Consider the following 14,814-nt stretch of genomic DNA (forward strand, 5'->3'; position numbering starts at 1 on the left):
CCCCTCAAATCCACTCCAACCCTTCCAAAATACCCCAAAATACCCCCAAAATCCACTCAAACTCCCTCAAAAATACCCCAAAATCCATTGAAAACTCCCCAAAACCCCCCAAAATGCACTCAACTCCCCTCAAATCCACTCTAGCCCCCCCCAAATACCCCAAACCACCCCAAAATCCCCCAAAATCCACTCAACGCCCGTCAAATCCACTCAAAACACCCCAAAATTCACTCAAAATCCCCCAAAATCCTCTCAAACACCCCAAAATCCCCTTGAAACGCCCCAAAATTCACTCAACCCCCTCCCAAAATCCACTCAACCCCCCCAAAATCCCCTCCAACCCCCCCAAAATCCCCTCCAACCCCCCAAAATCCCCCTCAAACCCCCCCAAATCCACTCAACCCCCCCCAAAATCTCCTCAAACCCCCCCAAAATCCCCTTGAAACGCCCCAAACTCCACTCAAACCCCCCAAAATCTCCTCAAACCCCCCCAAAATCCCCTTGAAACGCCCTAAACTCCACTCAAACCCCCCCAAAACCCCCTCAAAGCCCCCAAAATCCCCTCAAACTCCCCCCAAAATCCCCTCAAACTCCCCCAAAATCCCCTCAAAGCCCCCAAAATCCCCTCAAACCCCCCCAAAATCCCCTTGAAATGCCCCAAAATCCCCTTAACTCCCCCCAAAATCCCCTCCAACCCCCCCAAATCCCCTCAACCCCCCCCAAATCCCCTCAACCCCCCCCAAATCCCCTCAAACTCCCCCCAAATCCCCTCAAACTCCCCCAAAATCCCCTCAAACCCCCCAAAATCCCCTCAAACTCCCCCAAAATCCCCTCCAACCCCCCCAAATCCCCTCCAACCCCCCCAAAACCCCCTCAACTCCCCCAAAATCCCCCAAAATCCCCTCAAACCCCCCCCAAATCCCCTCCAACCCCCCCAAAATCCCCTCCAACCCCCCCAAAATCCCCTCAACCCCCCCAAAATCCCCTCAAACCCCCCCAAATCCCCTCAAACTCCCCCCAAAATCCCCTCAAACCCCCCCAAATCCCCTCAAACTCCCCAAAACCCCCTCAACTCCCCCAAAATCCCCTCAAACCCCCCCCAAATCCCCTCAACCCCCCCCAAAATCCCCTCAACCCCCCCAAATCCCCTCAACCCCCCCCAAAATCCCCTCAAAGCCCCTAAAATCCCCTCCAACCCCCCAAAATCCCCTTAAAACCCCCCAAAATCCCCTTGAAACGCCCCAAACTCCACTCAAACCCCCCCAAATCCCCTCAAACCCCCCCAAAATCCCCTCAACCCCCCCCAAAATCCCCTCAACCCCCCCAAATTCCCCGAACCCCCCCGACCCCCCCAGAGCGCGGTACCTGGTGGGGGGCTCAGAGCAGCAGCCGCACCCCCAGCCCCAGGAGGAGCCCCCCCAGTTTGGGGGCCCCGGGGGGGTTTCGGGGGGCGGCCGAAGGGGCCCCCCGCCGGCACGGGGGGGGCTGCTCGGGCAGGGGGGGCTCCTGCGTCCAGGCCAGCTCTGGGGGAGGGGTCGGGGGGGGCTTTTCAGAACCCCCCAAATCACCCCAAAAACCCTCCTGAAACCCCAACCCCCCCCCCAAGCCCCAAATCGCTCCCCAAAAGCCCCCCCCGAACCCCCAAACTCCTCCAAAACCCTCCCAAATTACCCCTAAATCCCCCCAAAAAAACCCCGAAAAGCCTCGAATCCCCCCAAAATCCCCCTTGAACCCCCAAACTCCTCCCAAATTACCCCTAAATCCCCCCCAAAAAAACCCAAAAAACCCCAAATCCCCCCAAAAATCCCCCCTGAACCCCCAAAGTCCTCCCAAACTCCCCAAATTACCCCTAAATCCCCCCAAAAAACCCCAAATCCCCCCCAAAATCCCCCTGAACCCCCAAACTCCTTCCAAACCCCCCAAATTACCCCTAAATCCTCCCAAAAAGCCCCAAATCCCCCCAAAATCCCCCTTGAACCCCCAAACTCTTCCCAAATCACCCCTAAATCCCCCCAAAAAGCCCCCAAAAACCCCAAATCCCCCCAAAAATCCCCCCTGAACCCCCAAAGTCCTCCCAAACTCCCCAAATTACCCCTAAATCCCCCCAAAAAACCCCAAATCCTCCCCAAAATCCCCCCTGAACCCCCAAACTCTTCCCAACCCCCCCCAAATTACCCCTAAATCCCCCCAAAAAGCCCCAAAAAGCCCCAAATCCCCCCAAAATCCCCCCTGAACCCCCAAACTCCTCCCAACCCCCCAAAATTACCCCTAAATCCCCCCAAAAAACCCCAAAAAGCCCCGAATCCCCCCCAAAATCCCCCCTGAACCCCAAGTTTTGAGTCTTTTGGGGGCGTTCTGAGTGAGTTCCGCGGGATTTGGGGGTTTTGAGGGGATTTTGGGCGAGGCTGGGGGATTTTTGGGGTGATTTGGGGTAATTTGGAGGTTTGAGGGGGATTTGGGGGTTCGGGGGGGCTTTTTGGGGGGAATTCGGGGGGTCCGGGGGAAGTTTGGGAGGTCGGGAGGGGTTTTGGGGGAGGTTGGAGGGTTTGGGGGGGGGGTCGGGTGGGTTTTTTGGGGGTTTTTTGGGGGGTTTTGGGGGTTTTTGGGTGGCACTCACCGGGCGGGTCGCGCAGCCGGGGTTTGAGGGTTTTTTGGGGGTTTTTTGGGGTGTTTTGGGGGTTTTTGGGTGGCACTCACCGGGCGGGTCGCGCAGCCGGGTTTGGGGGGGGGTTAGGGTGGTTTTTTGGGGTGTTTTGGGGGTTTTTGGGTGGCACTCACCGGGCGGGTCGCGCAGCCGGGCCCGCAGAGCCCCCAGGGCGCGGCTCAGGTTGCGCAGGGTCCCCTCGAGCCGCGCGTTCTCCCCCCGCAGCCCCCGCAGCGTCTCCTGCAGCTGGAAGGGCCCCCCCCGCCCCAAAACCAGCACGGCCGCCAGAGCCACAGCCCCCCAAAACCCCATGGCCGCCCCCCGAGCCGGGATCGACCCCCCCCCGGCGTCACCGACCACCCCCCCGCGCTGATATCGATCCCCCCGAGCTGTTATTGATCCCCCTCCAGTGTCATCGACTCCTCCCCCAAAAGTCCCATCGATCCCCCCCAAATCGTCACTGCCCCCCCCCCCAAAAAATCCCATTGATCCCCCTCCGGTGTCACTGACCCCCCCCCCCAAAGCGTCACTGACCCGCTCCAGACCCCAAATCCCCTCACTGACCCCCCAAATCCCCTCACTGACCCCCCCTAAATCCCCTCACTGACCCCCCCAAATCCCCTCACGGACCCCCCCAAATCCCCTCACTGACCCCCCCCCAAATCCCCTTACTGACCCCCCCCAAATCCCCTCACTGACCCCCCAAATCCCCTCACGGACCCCCCCAAATCCCCTCACTGACCCCCCCAAATCCCCTCACTGACCCCCCAAATCCCCTCACGGACCCCCCCAAATCCCCTCACTGACCCCCCCAAATCCCCCCACTGACCCCCCCCAAATCCCCTCACGGACCCCCCCAAATCCCCTCACTGACCCCCCCCAAATCCCCTCACAGACCCCCCCAAATCCCCCCACTGACCCCCCAAATCCCCTCACTGACCCCCCCAAATCCCCTCACTGACCCCCCAAATCCCCCCACTGACCCCCCCAAATCCCCTCACGGACCCCCCCAAATCCCCCCACTGACCCCCCCAAATCCCCCCACTGACCCCCCCAAATCCCCTCACTGACCCCCCCCAAATCCCCTCACTGACCCCCCCAAATCCCCCCACTGACCCCCCCAAATCCCCTCACTGACCCCCTAAATCCCCTCACTGACCCCCCTAAATCCCCTCACTGACCCCCCCCTAAATCCCCTCACTGACCCCCCCAAATCCCCTCACTGACCTCCCTAAATCCCCTCACTGACCCCCCCAAATCCCCTCACGGACCCCCCCCAAATCCCCTCACTGACCTCCCTAAATCCCCTCACGGACCCCCCCAAATCCCCTCACTGACCCCCCCAAATCCCCTCACTGACCCCCCCCAAATCCCCTCACTGACCCCCCTAAATCCCCTCACTGACCCCCCAAATCCCCTCACTGACCTCCCTAAATCCCCTCACTGACCCCCCCAAATCCCCTCACTGACCCCCCAAATCCCCTCACTGACCCCCCTAAATCCCCTCACTGACCCCCCCAAATCCCCTCACTGACCCCCCAAATCCCCTCACTGACCCCCCTAAATCCCCTCACTGACCCCCCCAAATCCCCTCACTGACCCCCCCAAATCTCCTCACTGACCCCCCCAAATCCCCTCACGGACCCCCCAAATCCCCTCACTGACCCCCCCCAAATCCCCTCACTGACCCCCCAAATCCCCTCACTGACCCCCTAAATCCCCTCACTGACCCCCCTAAATCCCCTCACTGACCCCCCCAAATCCCCTCACTGACCTCCCTAAATCCCCTCACTGACCCCCCCAAATCCCCTCACGGACCCCCCCCAAATCCCCTCACGGACCCCCCCAAATCCCCTCACTGACCCCCCCAAATCCCCTCACTGACCCCCCCAAATCCCCTCACTGACCCCCCCCAAATCCCCTCACTGACCCCCCCAAATCCCCCCACTGACCCCCCCAAATCCCCTCACTGACCCCCCAAATCCCCTCACTGACCCCCTAAATCCCCTCACTGACCCCCCTAAATCCCCTCACTGACCCCCCCCAAATCCCCTCACTGACCCCCCCCAATCCCCTCACTGACCCCCCTAAATCCCCTCACTGACCCCCCTAAATCCCCTCACTGACCCCCCCAAATCCCCTCACTGACCTCCCTAAATCCCCTCACTGACCCCCCTAAATCCCCTCACTGACCCCCCCCAAATCCCCCCACTGACCCCCCTAAATCCCCTCACTGACCCCCCTAAATCCCCTCACTGACCCCCCCAAATCCCCTCACTGACCTCCCTAAATCCCCTCACTGACCCCCCCAAATCCCCTCACGGACCCCCCCCAAATCCCCTCACGGACCCCCCCAAATCCCCTCACTGACCCCCCCAAATCCCCTCACGGACCCCCCCCAAATCCCCTCACGGACCCCCCCAAATCCCCCCACTGACCCCCCCAAATCCCCTCACTGACCCCCCAAATCCCCTCACTGACCCCCTAAATCCCCTCACTGACCCCCCTAAATCCCCTCACTGACCCCCCCCAAATCCCCTCACTGACCCCCCCAAATCCCCTCACTGACCCCCCCCAAATCCCCTCACTGACCCCCCTAAATCCCCTGACTGACCCCCCCCAAATCCCCCCACTGACCCCCCCAAATCCCCTCACTGACCCCCCCAAATCCCCTCACTGACCCCCCCCAAATCCCCTCACTGACCCCCCCAAATCCCCTCACTGACCTCCCTAAATCCCCTCACTGACCCCCCCCAAATCCCCTCACTGACCCCCCCAAATCCCCTCACGGACCCCCCCCAAATCCCCTCACTGACCCCCCTAAATCCCCTCACTGACCCCCCCAAATCCCCTCACGGACCCCCCCCAAATCCCCTCACGGACCCCCCCAAATCCCCTCACTGACCCCCCCCAAATCCCCTCACTGACCCCCCCAAATCCCCTCACTGACCCCCCCTAAATCCCCTCACGGACCCCCCCAAATCCCCTCACTGACCCCCCAAATCCCCTCACAGAGCCCCCCTGCAATCAGGGAATTTTTAATTAGAGCCAATGGGATTTGCAGTTCAACCTTCTTTTTTTAATGCAACCGGGGTGTGAGATGCAGCGAAAGCATGGAAATCTATTAAAATAACGTTAAAATATACTAAAACGACCGCAGTTTGTAAAAGCTTTTAAAGGTGTTTAAAGTTCGGTGTTTTTGTTTTTTCCTGAGGTGTTAAACACGAGGCTTTCCCCACCAATCTTTACATACCTGAGGAGGCACAAATTCCATCCGGAAAAGGGAAAATCCGAGTTCACGTTCCTGCAGAAAAGGCCTGGGAAGGTTAAAACCTTCTGCTGCAGAATCCTGAACCTGAAGTAGCAGAGGAAATCTGGAATTCCCCAGATTGAATTTTATTTGTCATAAATAACCGGGAAAGATCCTTTTAATGCATGGAACCGTCCGTCCATGGGTTCGATTTCTCAGCTCTGGATACAGAGCTGCCAGGAAAAAGGCTCAAACTGTAGATTAAAATCTGCTTTATTTGGGGTTTATTATTTGAAAAGAAATAATAATGGACAAAGGAGGCTGGGCCACGGAAGAATGTCTCTGCCAGATTCCCGAGTCCTTTTCTAGACGAGAATTGGGGGCATTTCTAAGAATTGCTGGGCAGAGTTGCCTTTAAATTACGAATTACCTGTCTATTACTAAAAACTCTGTACGAGGCAGGTTTGGGGAAAGGTCTCTGGCAGTGCAGGAGAGCCTTTCAGGAACTGAAACATCCTTTAGTGACCATTTCTCCCTCAGGACTACCTGAAGAAAACTTTAGGACAACCTCTCACTGTGCTCCTCACAACCCTTCAGAGCCCCCCAAATCTTAGAGGCACCCACAGAGCTCCAGATGCCCTCACAGGCCCTCAGTATCTCCCACAGAACCCCAAAGTCTTCATAACCCCTCAAAAAAACCCCATTTTCACCCCTTTTTACGCTTTTCTCCCTCACCTGCCCCGAGGCCCCACACAAAAAAGCGCGGGAAGCCGCCCAAGCCCCGCCCCCTTTCCGTAAACTCCCGGACGGAGCCGAAAGGACCCGAACGCTGGTCCTAGGAAGAGGCGGAGACTACCGAAGAAGACCGGGAAATCCCGAAAGACACCGGAAATTTCCGAAGGGATGCTGCGATTGACGAAAACTGACGGAAATTTCCGAGTATCGGCGGAGAGCTCCGAGCGAGGGGCGGAGATTGCCGAAGCTGTGCGGAGATTGACGAAGGGGGGCGGAGCTTGGCAAGGGGCCGGAGTTCGCCGAGGCGCCCGTCGCTCTTTCCGTTTCCGGCGGCCGCAGGGAGCGGAGGTGCCGCGTGGGGCTCCGGTTTGGAGCGGCCCGGGGGGTGGTTCTTGGTGCCGGGAGAGGGGTCCCCAACCCCCGGGAGGGTCCCTAAGGGCGGGGGGAATGCGGGGCGGCGGGATGGAGCGGGTAACGCGCTGTAAGCCGCGGCCCCGGGCTGGCGGCGGGTGCTGAGGCCGCTCCCCGGGGCCTTCCCCGGTCCCCACAGGCGCCATGTCGGCCCATCTGCAGTGGATGGTGGTGCGGAACTGCTCCAGCTTCCTGCTGAAGAGGAACAACCAGACCTACAGCACCGTCAGTGCCGGGGGATACCTGGAAACCGGGAGGGGGAGCGGGGAACGGGCTTGGGGACCCCTCAGTGACACTTGGGGACCCCCCGAGCCCCAAGACGCGGCTCTAAACCCCCAAAGAGGGGTCGCAGGTGCCACCACAGCCGCATGGGGCCCTCACACTGATCGCCCTAAACCCCCCAAACCCCAAGAAGAAGTTGTAGGCACCCAGTAAAGCCCCATTAACACCCAAAGGGGGTCCTAACTGCCCTCCCCAGGTGCTTGAGTCCCACTCAAATGCTCTGAGCCCACCCCAAGCCCCTGGGCTTCTACCCTGCCCCTCTCTCCAGCCTCCTGAGCACTTCCCAGATTCTTGGGGGGCTCCTTTAAACTCTCAGGGACATCCCCAGACCCTCCCAAATCTGCTTTGAACCCCCCCCGAAACCCCTCGGGTCCCCTGCAAGACCCCTGAGCCCCCCTCCCCAAACCTTTTGTGATCTTTGGGCTTCCCCTTTGGGCCGTGTCCCCCCGCCCTGAAATTGTGAGTGATCCCCTTCTGGTCACCCCAAAATCTCCTCCTGATCCTCCCGAAATCCCTCCAGGAGCCCAACAACCTCAAGGCCCGGAATTCCTTCCGCTACAACGGATTGATCCACCGCAAGACCGTGGGCGTGGAGCCGGCGCCGGATGGGAAAGGCATCGTGGTGGTGCTCAAGAAACGCTCAGGTGGGTGCATCCCCACCCTCCACAGATACCCCTCACCCTTCAGGGGAACCCCAAATCCTCAGAGAGTCCCCCCAAAACCCTGCCCTTTTCCCCCCAGGCCAGCGCAAACCGGCCACGTCGTACGTGCGGGTGCGGATCCGTCGCGACGCCCGGGGGTCCCTGCGGAGCCTCCGGCACCTGATCAGCAAGAACAGATACAGGAGGGACCTGCGCATGGTGAGGGGCAGCCCAAAATTAGGGGGGTGCAGCCCCAAAAATCCCCGTGAAATTTGGGGAGCGGGGATGTGAAATTTCGTGTGAGGATGGGAACGCTTTGGAAGAGGAAGATTCCCTGGAGTTGGAGGTTACAAGGACCCCGGGGTGCCCCAGAAATTTGGAGGTGACTCCAAAAACTGGGGAGGAACCCAAAAAACTGCAGAGATCCCAAAATTCAGGGGAAAGGGGTCTGAAACGTGGGAGGGGACCCAGAGCCTTGGGAGGATCTTAGAGCCTGACAGGAGTCCTCAACACCTTAGAAGGAGCCCAAAAATTGGAGGCACCCTTGAAATCTCTTGAGGGGGGCTTAAAACTCCTGCAAATCCCAAAAGCAGGGAGAGTGGAGGCTCTTTGTGACCCCTGTGGAACCTGGAGAGGGATCCCCCAAAACCGGAGCGGTCCCCAAACTTGCTCTGGGAGCTCCGAGGGATAATTCAGGCTGTGAGCCCACTCCACACCCAGGGCTCACCCCTTGTTTTTGGGGTGCTGGCCCCCATTTTTGTCCCCTCCAGGCCGCTCTGCGCCGGGCCAGCGCCATCCTGCGCAGCCAGAAGCCCGTGGTGGTGAGGAAGAAGAGGGTGCGGGCGGCGAAGGCCCCGTGAGCCCCCCCAGAAATAAAAGTGTCTGAGCAACCTCCAGAGTCCGCGCTTCGTTTTGGGGAGGGGGCACCTGAGGAATTGGGATGCACATTTCCCCCATTTTTACCCCCTCATTTCCCGACCTTCCCGTCCTTTTCTCCTCTCGTGCTTTCTGCCAATTTTACCCTCAGGCTTCCCGCCCTTTTTTCCTTGTGTTTCCTGGCTTTTTCCACTATTTTCTCTCCCTTTTCTCCCCTCACGTTTCCCTCCCTTTTCCCCCTCACCTTTCCCTCCCTTTTCTCCCCTCACCTTTCCCTCCCTTTTCTCCCCTCACCTTTCCCTCCCTTTTCTCCCCTCACCTTTCCCTCCCTTTTCTCCCCTCACCTTTCCCTCCCTTTTCTCCCCTCACCTTTCCCTCCCTTTTCCCCCTCACCTTTCCCTCCCTTTTCTCCCCTCACCTTTCCCTCCCTTTTCTCCCCTCACGTTTCCCTCCCTTTTCTCCCCTCACCTTTCCCTCCCTTTCCCCCTCACCTTTCCCTCCCTTTTCCCCCTCACCTTTCCCTCCCTTTTCTCCCCTCACCTTTCCCTCCCTTTTCTCCCCTCACCTTTCCCTCCCTTTTCCCCCTCACCTTTCCCTCCCTTTTCTCCCCTCACGTTTCCCTCCCTTTTCTCCCCTCACCTTTCCCTCCCTTTCCCCCTCACCTTTCCCTCCCTTTTCTCCCCTCACGTTTCCCTCCCTTTTCCCCCTCACGTTTCCCTCCCTTTTCCCCCTCACCTTTCCCTCCCTTTTCTCCCCTCACGTCTCTCCCCTCACGTTTCCCACCCCCGACCATGCAGCACCTTCAGAGGGACCTCAGACACCCCTGGAGCCTCACGGACACCCCAGGGTTTGGGTTCCCCCATCCCAAACCTCCCTCACCCTCCTCTTTGCTTTGGTCAATAAAATGGGTTTTTTTTTTTTTAAATTTGATCCATGCAGTAAAAAATGTGAGGTTTGGGATCTGGGTGGGTCTGTTACGGGCAGGGAATTTGGGATCGGGGGGAATCCGGGAATTGGGAGGGTCTGGGGTTAGAGGGGGTGCTGGGGTGGGGGTTTGGGAGGGCGGTATCTGGGATTGTGGTGGGAACCCCGGATCTGGGAAAGAATCTGGGATCTGGGGTGGGGGATTTGGGATCGGGGGGAGGGGCCATGTGGGATCTGGGGGGAGGGAACCTCACTGCATGGGACTTTATTGGATAAACCAGTTAATCCAATTAAACCAGTTCCAGCAGTTCCCTGTCCCATATGGGGACCCCACACCTGCACCTCCTCGCGGGTGGGGCCGGGTGTTGCACGCCCAGGTACCTGCGCCAGGTGTGTCCCTCCCGAGCCTGGGACATCCCGGGATCGGTGACTTCAGGGAGGCTCCAAATCCGGGTGGGTTTTGGGTCTATTCACATCCAATTCTGTAACGGAGCCAAAATTCCATGGGAAGGAAGGGGCGGGGCTTGGGAAGCTTCCCGGGGAAACCGAAACTGCTGAGTCCTGAGAATGAGCGGAGGTTTGGGAATTGTGGAAGCAGGACCCGGCTCGGCCCCGAGACCGCCGGGAAAGGGCCCCGGCTGTGGTGGCAACACCGCGAGGGGATCCCGGAGTGGGGGGAGAAGGGTCTGGAGCCAGGGAGAGCCCGGAGCTGAGGAGATTCCAGAGCTGAGGGATGTGGGATGAACTGGGATGGGTGGGGATGAACTGGGATGGGTGGGGATGAACTGGGATGGGTGGGATGAACTGGGATTAGTGGGATGAACTGGGATGGATGGGATGAACTGGGATGGGTGGGATGGACTGGGATTAGTGGGATGAACTGGGATGGGTGGGATGAACTGGGATTAGTGGGATGAACTGGGATGGATGGGATGAACTGGGATGGGTGGGGATGGACTGGGATGGGTGGGATGAACTGGGATTAGTGGGATGAACTGGGATGGGTGGGGATGAACTGGGATGGGTGGGACGAACTGGGATGGGTGGGGATGAACTGGGATGGGTGGGATGAACTGGGATGGGTGGGGATGAACTGGGATGGGTGGGACGAACTGGGAAGGGTGGGGATGAACTGGGATGGGTGGGACGAACTGGGAAGGGTGGGGATGAACTGGAATGGGTGGGACGAACTGGGAAGGGTGGGGATGAACTGGGATGGGTGGGATGAACTGGGATGGGTGGGACGAACTGGGAAGGGTGGGGATGAACTGGGATGGGTGGGATGAACTGGGATGGGTGGGGATGAACTGGGATGGGTGGGATGAACTGGGATGGGTGGGGATGAACTGGGATGGGTGGGACGAACTGGGAAGGGTGGGGATGAACTGGGATGGGTGGGACGAACTGGGAAGGGTGGGGATGAACTGGGATGGGTGGGATGAACTGGGATGGATGGGACGAACTGGGATTAGTGGGACGAACTGGGATGGATGGGACGAACTGGGATTGGTGGGATGAACTGGGATGGGTGGGACGAACTGGGATTAGTGGGATGAACTGGGATGGATGGGACGAACTGGGATTGGTGGGATGAACTGGGATGGGTGGGACGAACTGGGATGGGTGGGATGAACTGGGATGGGTGGGATGAACTGGGATGGATGGGACGAACTGGGATTGGTGGGATGAACTGGGATGGGTGGGACGAACTGGGAAGGATGGGGATGAACTGGGATGGGTGGGACGAACTGGGATGGGTGGGACGAACTGGGATGGGTGGGACGAACTGGGATTGGTGGGATGAACTGGAATGGGTGGGATGAACTGGGATGGGTGGGACGAACTGGGAAGGATGGGGATGAACTGGGATGGGTGGGATGAACTGGGATGGGTGGGACGAACTGGGATGGGTGGGATGAACTGGGATGGATGGGACGAACTGGGATTGGTGGGATGAACTGGAATGGGTGGGATGAACTGGAATGGGTGGGACGAACTGGGAAGGGTGGGGAAGAACTGGGAAGGGTGGGGATGAACTGGGATGGGTGGGACGAACTGGGATGGGTGGGATGAACTGGGATTAGTGGGATGAACTGGGATGGGTGGGATGGACTGGGATGGGTGGGACGAACTGGGAAGGGTGGGGATGAACTGGGATGGGTGGGATGAACTGGGATGGATGGGACGAACTGGGATTAGTGGGACGAACTGGGATGGATGGGACGAACTGGGATTGGTGGGATGAACTGGGATGGGTGGGATGAACTGGGATGGGTGGGACGAACTGGGATGGGTGGGACGAACTGGGATGGGTGGGATGAACTGGGATGGGTGGGATGAACTGGGATTAGTGGGATGAACTGGGATGGGTGGTGACGAACGACCCTGAAATTCGTTGAACGATGGGCAGGGAGGGGGCGGAGCTGGCGCCCTCCGTCGCTAAACAGGGTGCAAAGTGCAGATTCCAAGGAAACACCCAGAAATCCGGGAGCGAAGTGCAGATTCCAAGGAAACAGCCGGAAATCCTGGAGCTTCCTGGAGGCAGCAAACAATGACTCACGTCACGCCCGAGTGGAGCGTCTGCACCGGGACCAGCCCCGGATCACACTGGGAAGTGACCCCAGAGTGGGGGGAGAAGGTTCTGGAGCCCAGGAGAGCCTGGAGCTGAGGAGATTCCGGAGCTGAGGAGATTCCGGAGCTGAGGAGATTCCGGAGCTGAGGAAGGAATTCCAGCGCTGAGAAGATCCCGTGGCGAGATGTTGGCGCGCACGGTGGAGATCCGGATCTCCAACAAGACCCAGAACGTCACCCTAGAGAACCCCAGGTGAGGCCGGGGAGGGACGTGGGGAGAGCCGCGGCCAGAGCGGGACCTTCAAGGTGCAGGGGGCAGCTCCGGTGGGGTCTTCATGCCGTGGTGGTGGGGTCTTCATCTCATGGTGGTGAGATCTTCATGCCATGGTGGTGGGGTCTTCATCCTGTGGTGGTGGGATCTCCATCTCATGGTGGTGGGGTGTTCATCTCATGGTGGTGGGATCTTTGTCCCATGGTGGTGGGGTCTTCATCCTGTGGTGGTGGGATCTTCATCTCATGGAGGTGGGGTCTTCATCTCATGGAGGTGGGATCTTCATCCCATGGTGGTGGGGTCTTCTCATGGTGGTGGAGTCTTTGTCTCATGGTGGTGGGGTCTTCATCCTGTGGTGGTGGGGTCTTCATCTCCTGGAGGTGGGATCTTCATGCCATGGTGGTGGGGTCTTCATGCCATGGTGGTGGGATCTCCATCTCATGGTGGTGGGGTGTTCATGCCATGGTGGTGGGGTCTTCATCTCATGGTGGTGGGATCTTCATCCCATGGTGGTGGGACCTCCATCTCATGGTGGTGGGGTCTTCATCTCATGGTGGTGGGGTCTTCATCCCATGGTGGTGGGGTCTTTGTCTCATGCTGGTGGGGTCTTCATCCTGTGGTGGTGGGATCTTTGTCCCACGGTGGTGGGATCTTCATGCCTTGGTGGTGGGGTCTTCATCCTGTGGTGGTGGGATCTCCATCTCATGGAGGTGGGATCTTCATCCCATGGTGGTGGGGTCTTCATCCCATGGTGGTGGGGTCTTCATGCCATGGTGGTGGGATCTCCATCTCATGGTGGTGGGGTGTTCATCTCATGGTGGTGGGGTGTTCATCTCATGGTGGTGGGATCTTCATGCCATGGTGGTGGGACCTCCATCTCATGGTGGTGGGGTCTTCATCTCATGGTGGTGGGGTCTTCATGCCATTGTGATGGGTCTTCATCCCATAGTGGTGGGGTCTTCATCCTGTGGTGGGATCAACACCCAGGGCTCAGTGGGGATCATCACCAGGGGTTGTTCTTCCATCTCCTCCTGGTCTCACCACCATCCCCCAGCGATCCCAGCTCCTCCCATGGGTGGTGGGACCATCTCCCACTGATCCCACCCCCCCATTGCTCCCACCAGGACCTACTTCTGCAGTGGCCACTGCTCCGTCCCCCCGTGCCCCTCGTTGCCCCCCGGCTCCGAGGACTCCTGCAGGTTCTCCAGCCCCTTGTTCCAGGGCTGTGTGGGGGTCTTGTCCTACGAGGCCAAGTCCTTCACCTTGGCTATCTACTTCTGCAACCCCCTGGACTACAACCTGCATTCCATGGTGCTGGGCATGGAGCTGTCCCTGAAGAAGGTCCACCTGGACAGTTTGCAGGAGACCTACGCCCGCATGGCGGCAGGGAGTTCCGCCCCCGACGTGGTCAGCGCGTCCGACCGCGTCGCCCTGGACATCTCCCAGAAGCCTGCCCGGGTGAGCGCTGGCTCCATCAAGGCAGCGGCCACCATGTCCAACAACCGCAACTCCATCATCAGGCTGGTGCTGGAAGGGTGCGAGAGCTCAGGGGTGGAAGCTGGGGAAGAGATCCCCAAGAAAGGGAAAGGTGTGGTGGTGTGAGCACCTCCGGCACCTCCAGAGGTGGGCACGGCCAGAACCTCAGAGCCACCTCCAGAACCCTGTAGCCACCTCCAGAACCCTGTAGCCATCTCCAGAAACTTGTAGCCACCTCCAGAACCCTGTAGACACCTCCAGAAACTTGTAGCTACCTCCAGAACCCCGTAACCACCTCCAGAACCCTGTAGCCACCTCCAGAAACTTGTAGCCACCTCCAGAATCCTGTAGCCACCTCCAGAACCTTGTAGCCACTTCTAGAAGCCTTTAGCCACCTCCAGAAACCTGTAGCCACCTCCAGAACCCTGTAGACACCTCCAGAAACTTGTAGCCACTTCTAGAAGCCTGTAGCCACCTCCAGAAGCCTGTAGCCACCTCCAGAATTCTGTAGCCACCTCTAGAACCCTGTAGCCACCTCCAGAACCTTGTAGCCACCTCTAGAACCCTGTAGCCATCTCCAGAACCCTGCAGAAAACGCAGATGAACCTTCAGCAGAACCTCGCAGGAACCACCGGAACCTTCTGGAGCACCCGGAGAACCTCCTGGACACCCCGGAGTTGGGGTGTCCCCACCCGTCCCAGTTTTGGGGTGTCCCCGCCCATCCCGGTTTTGG

General features: G+C 59.1%; 1 protein-coding gene across 1 annotated transcript; it reads left to right on the top strand.

The window, feature by feature from the left end:
- Positions 1-6,958: 6,958 nt before the first annotated feature.
- On the top strand, positions 6,959-8,854 carry RPL28 (ribosomal protein L28). The gene is made up of 5 exons (XM_082299788.1): positions 6,959-6,977; positions 7,180-7,265; positions 7,843-7,966; positions 8,064-8,182; positions 8,734-8,854. The coding sequence occupies exons 2-5, from the start codon at positions 7,185-7,187 to the stop codon at positions 8,821-8,823; spliced, it is 414 nt and encodes a 137-aa protein (XP_082155914.1). The 5' UTR covers positions 6,959-6,977; positions 7,180-7,184; the 3' UTR covers positions 8,824-8,854.
- The last annotated feature ends 5,960 nt before the right edge of the window (positions 8,855-14,814 follow it).

The sequence above is a fragment of the Coloeus monedula genome (genome assembly GCF_965178545.1).
Source record: "Coloeus monedula genome assembly, chromosome: 34".
In the NCBI taxonomy this organism is placed as follows: domain Eukaryota; kingdom Metazoa; phylum Chordata; class Aves; order Passeriformes; family Corvidae; genus Coloeus; species Coloeus monedula.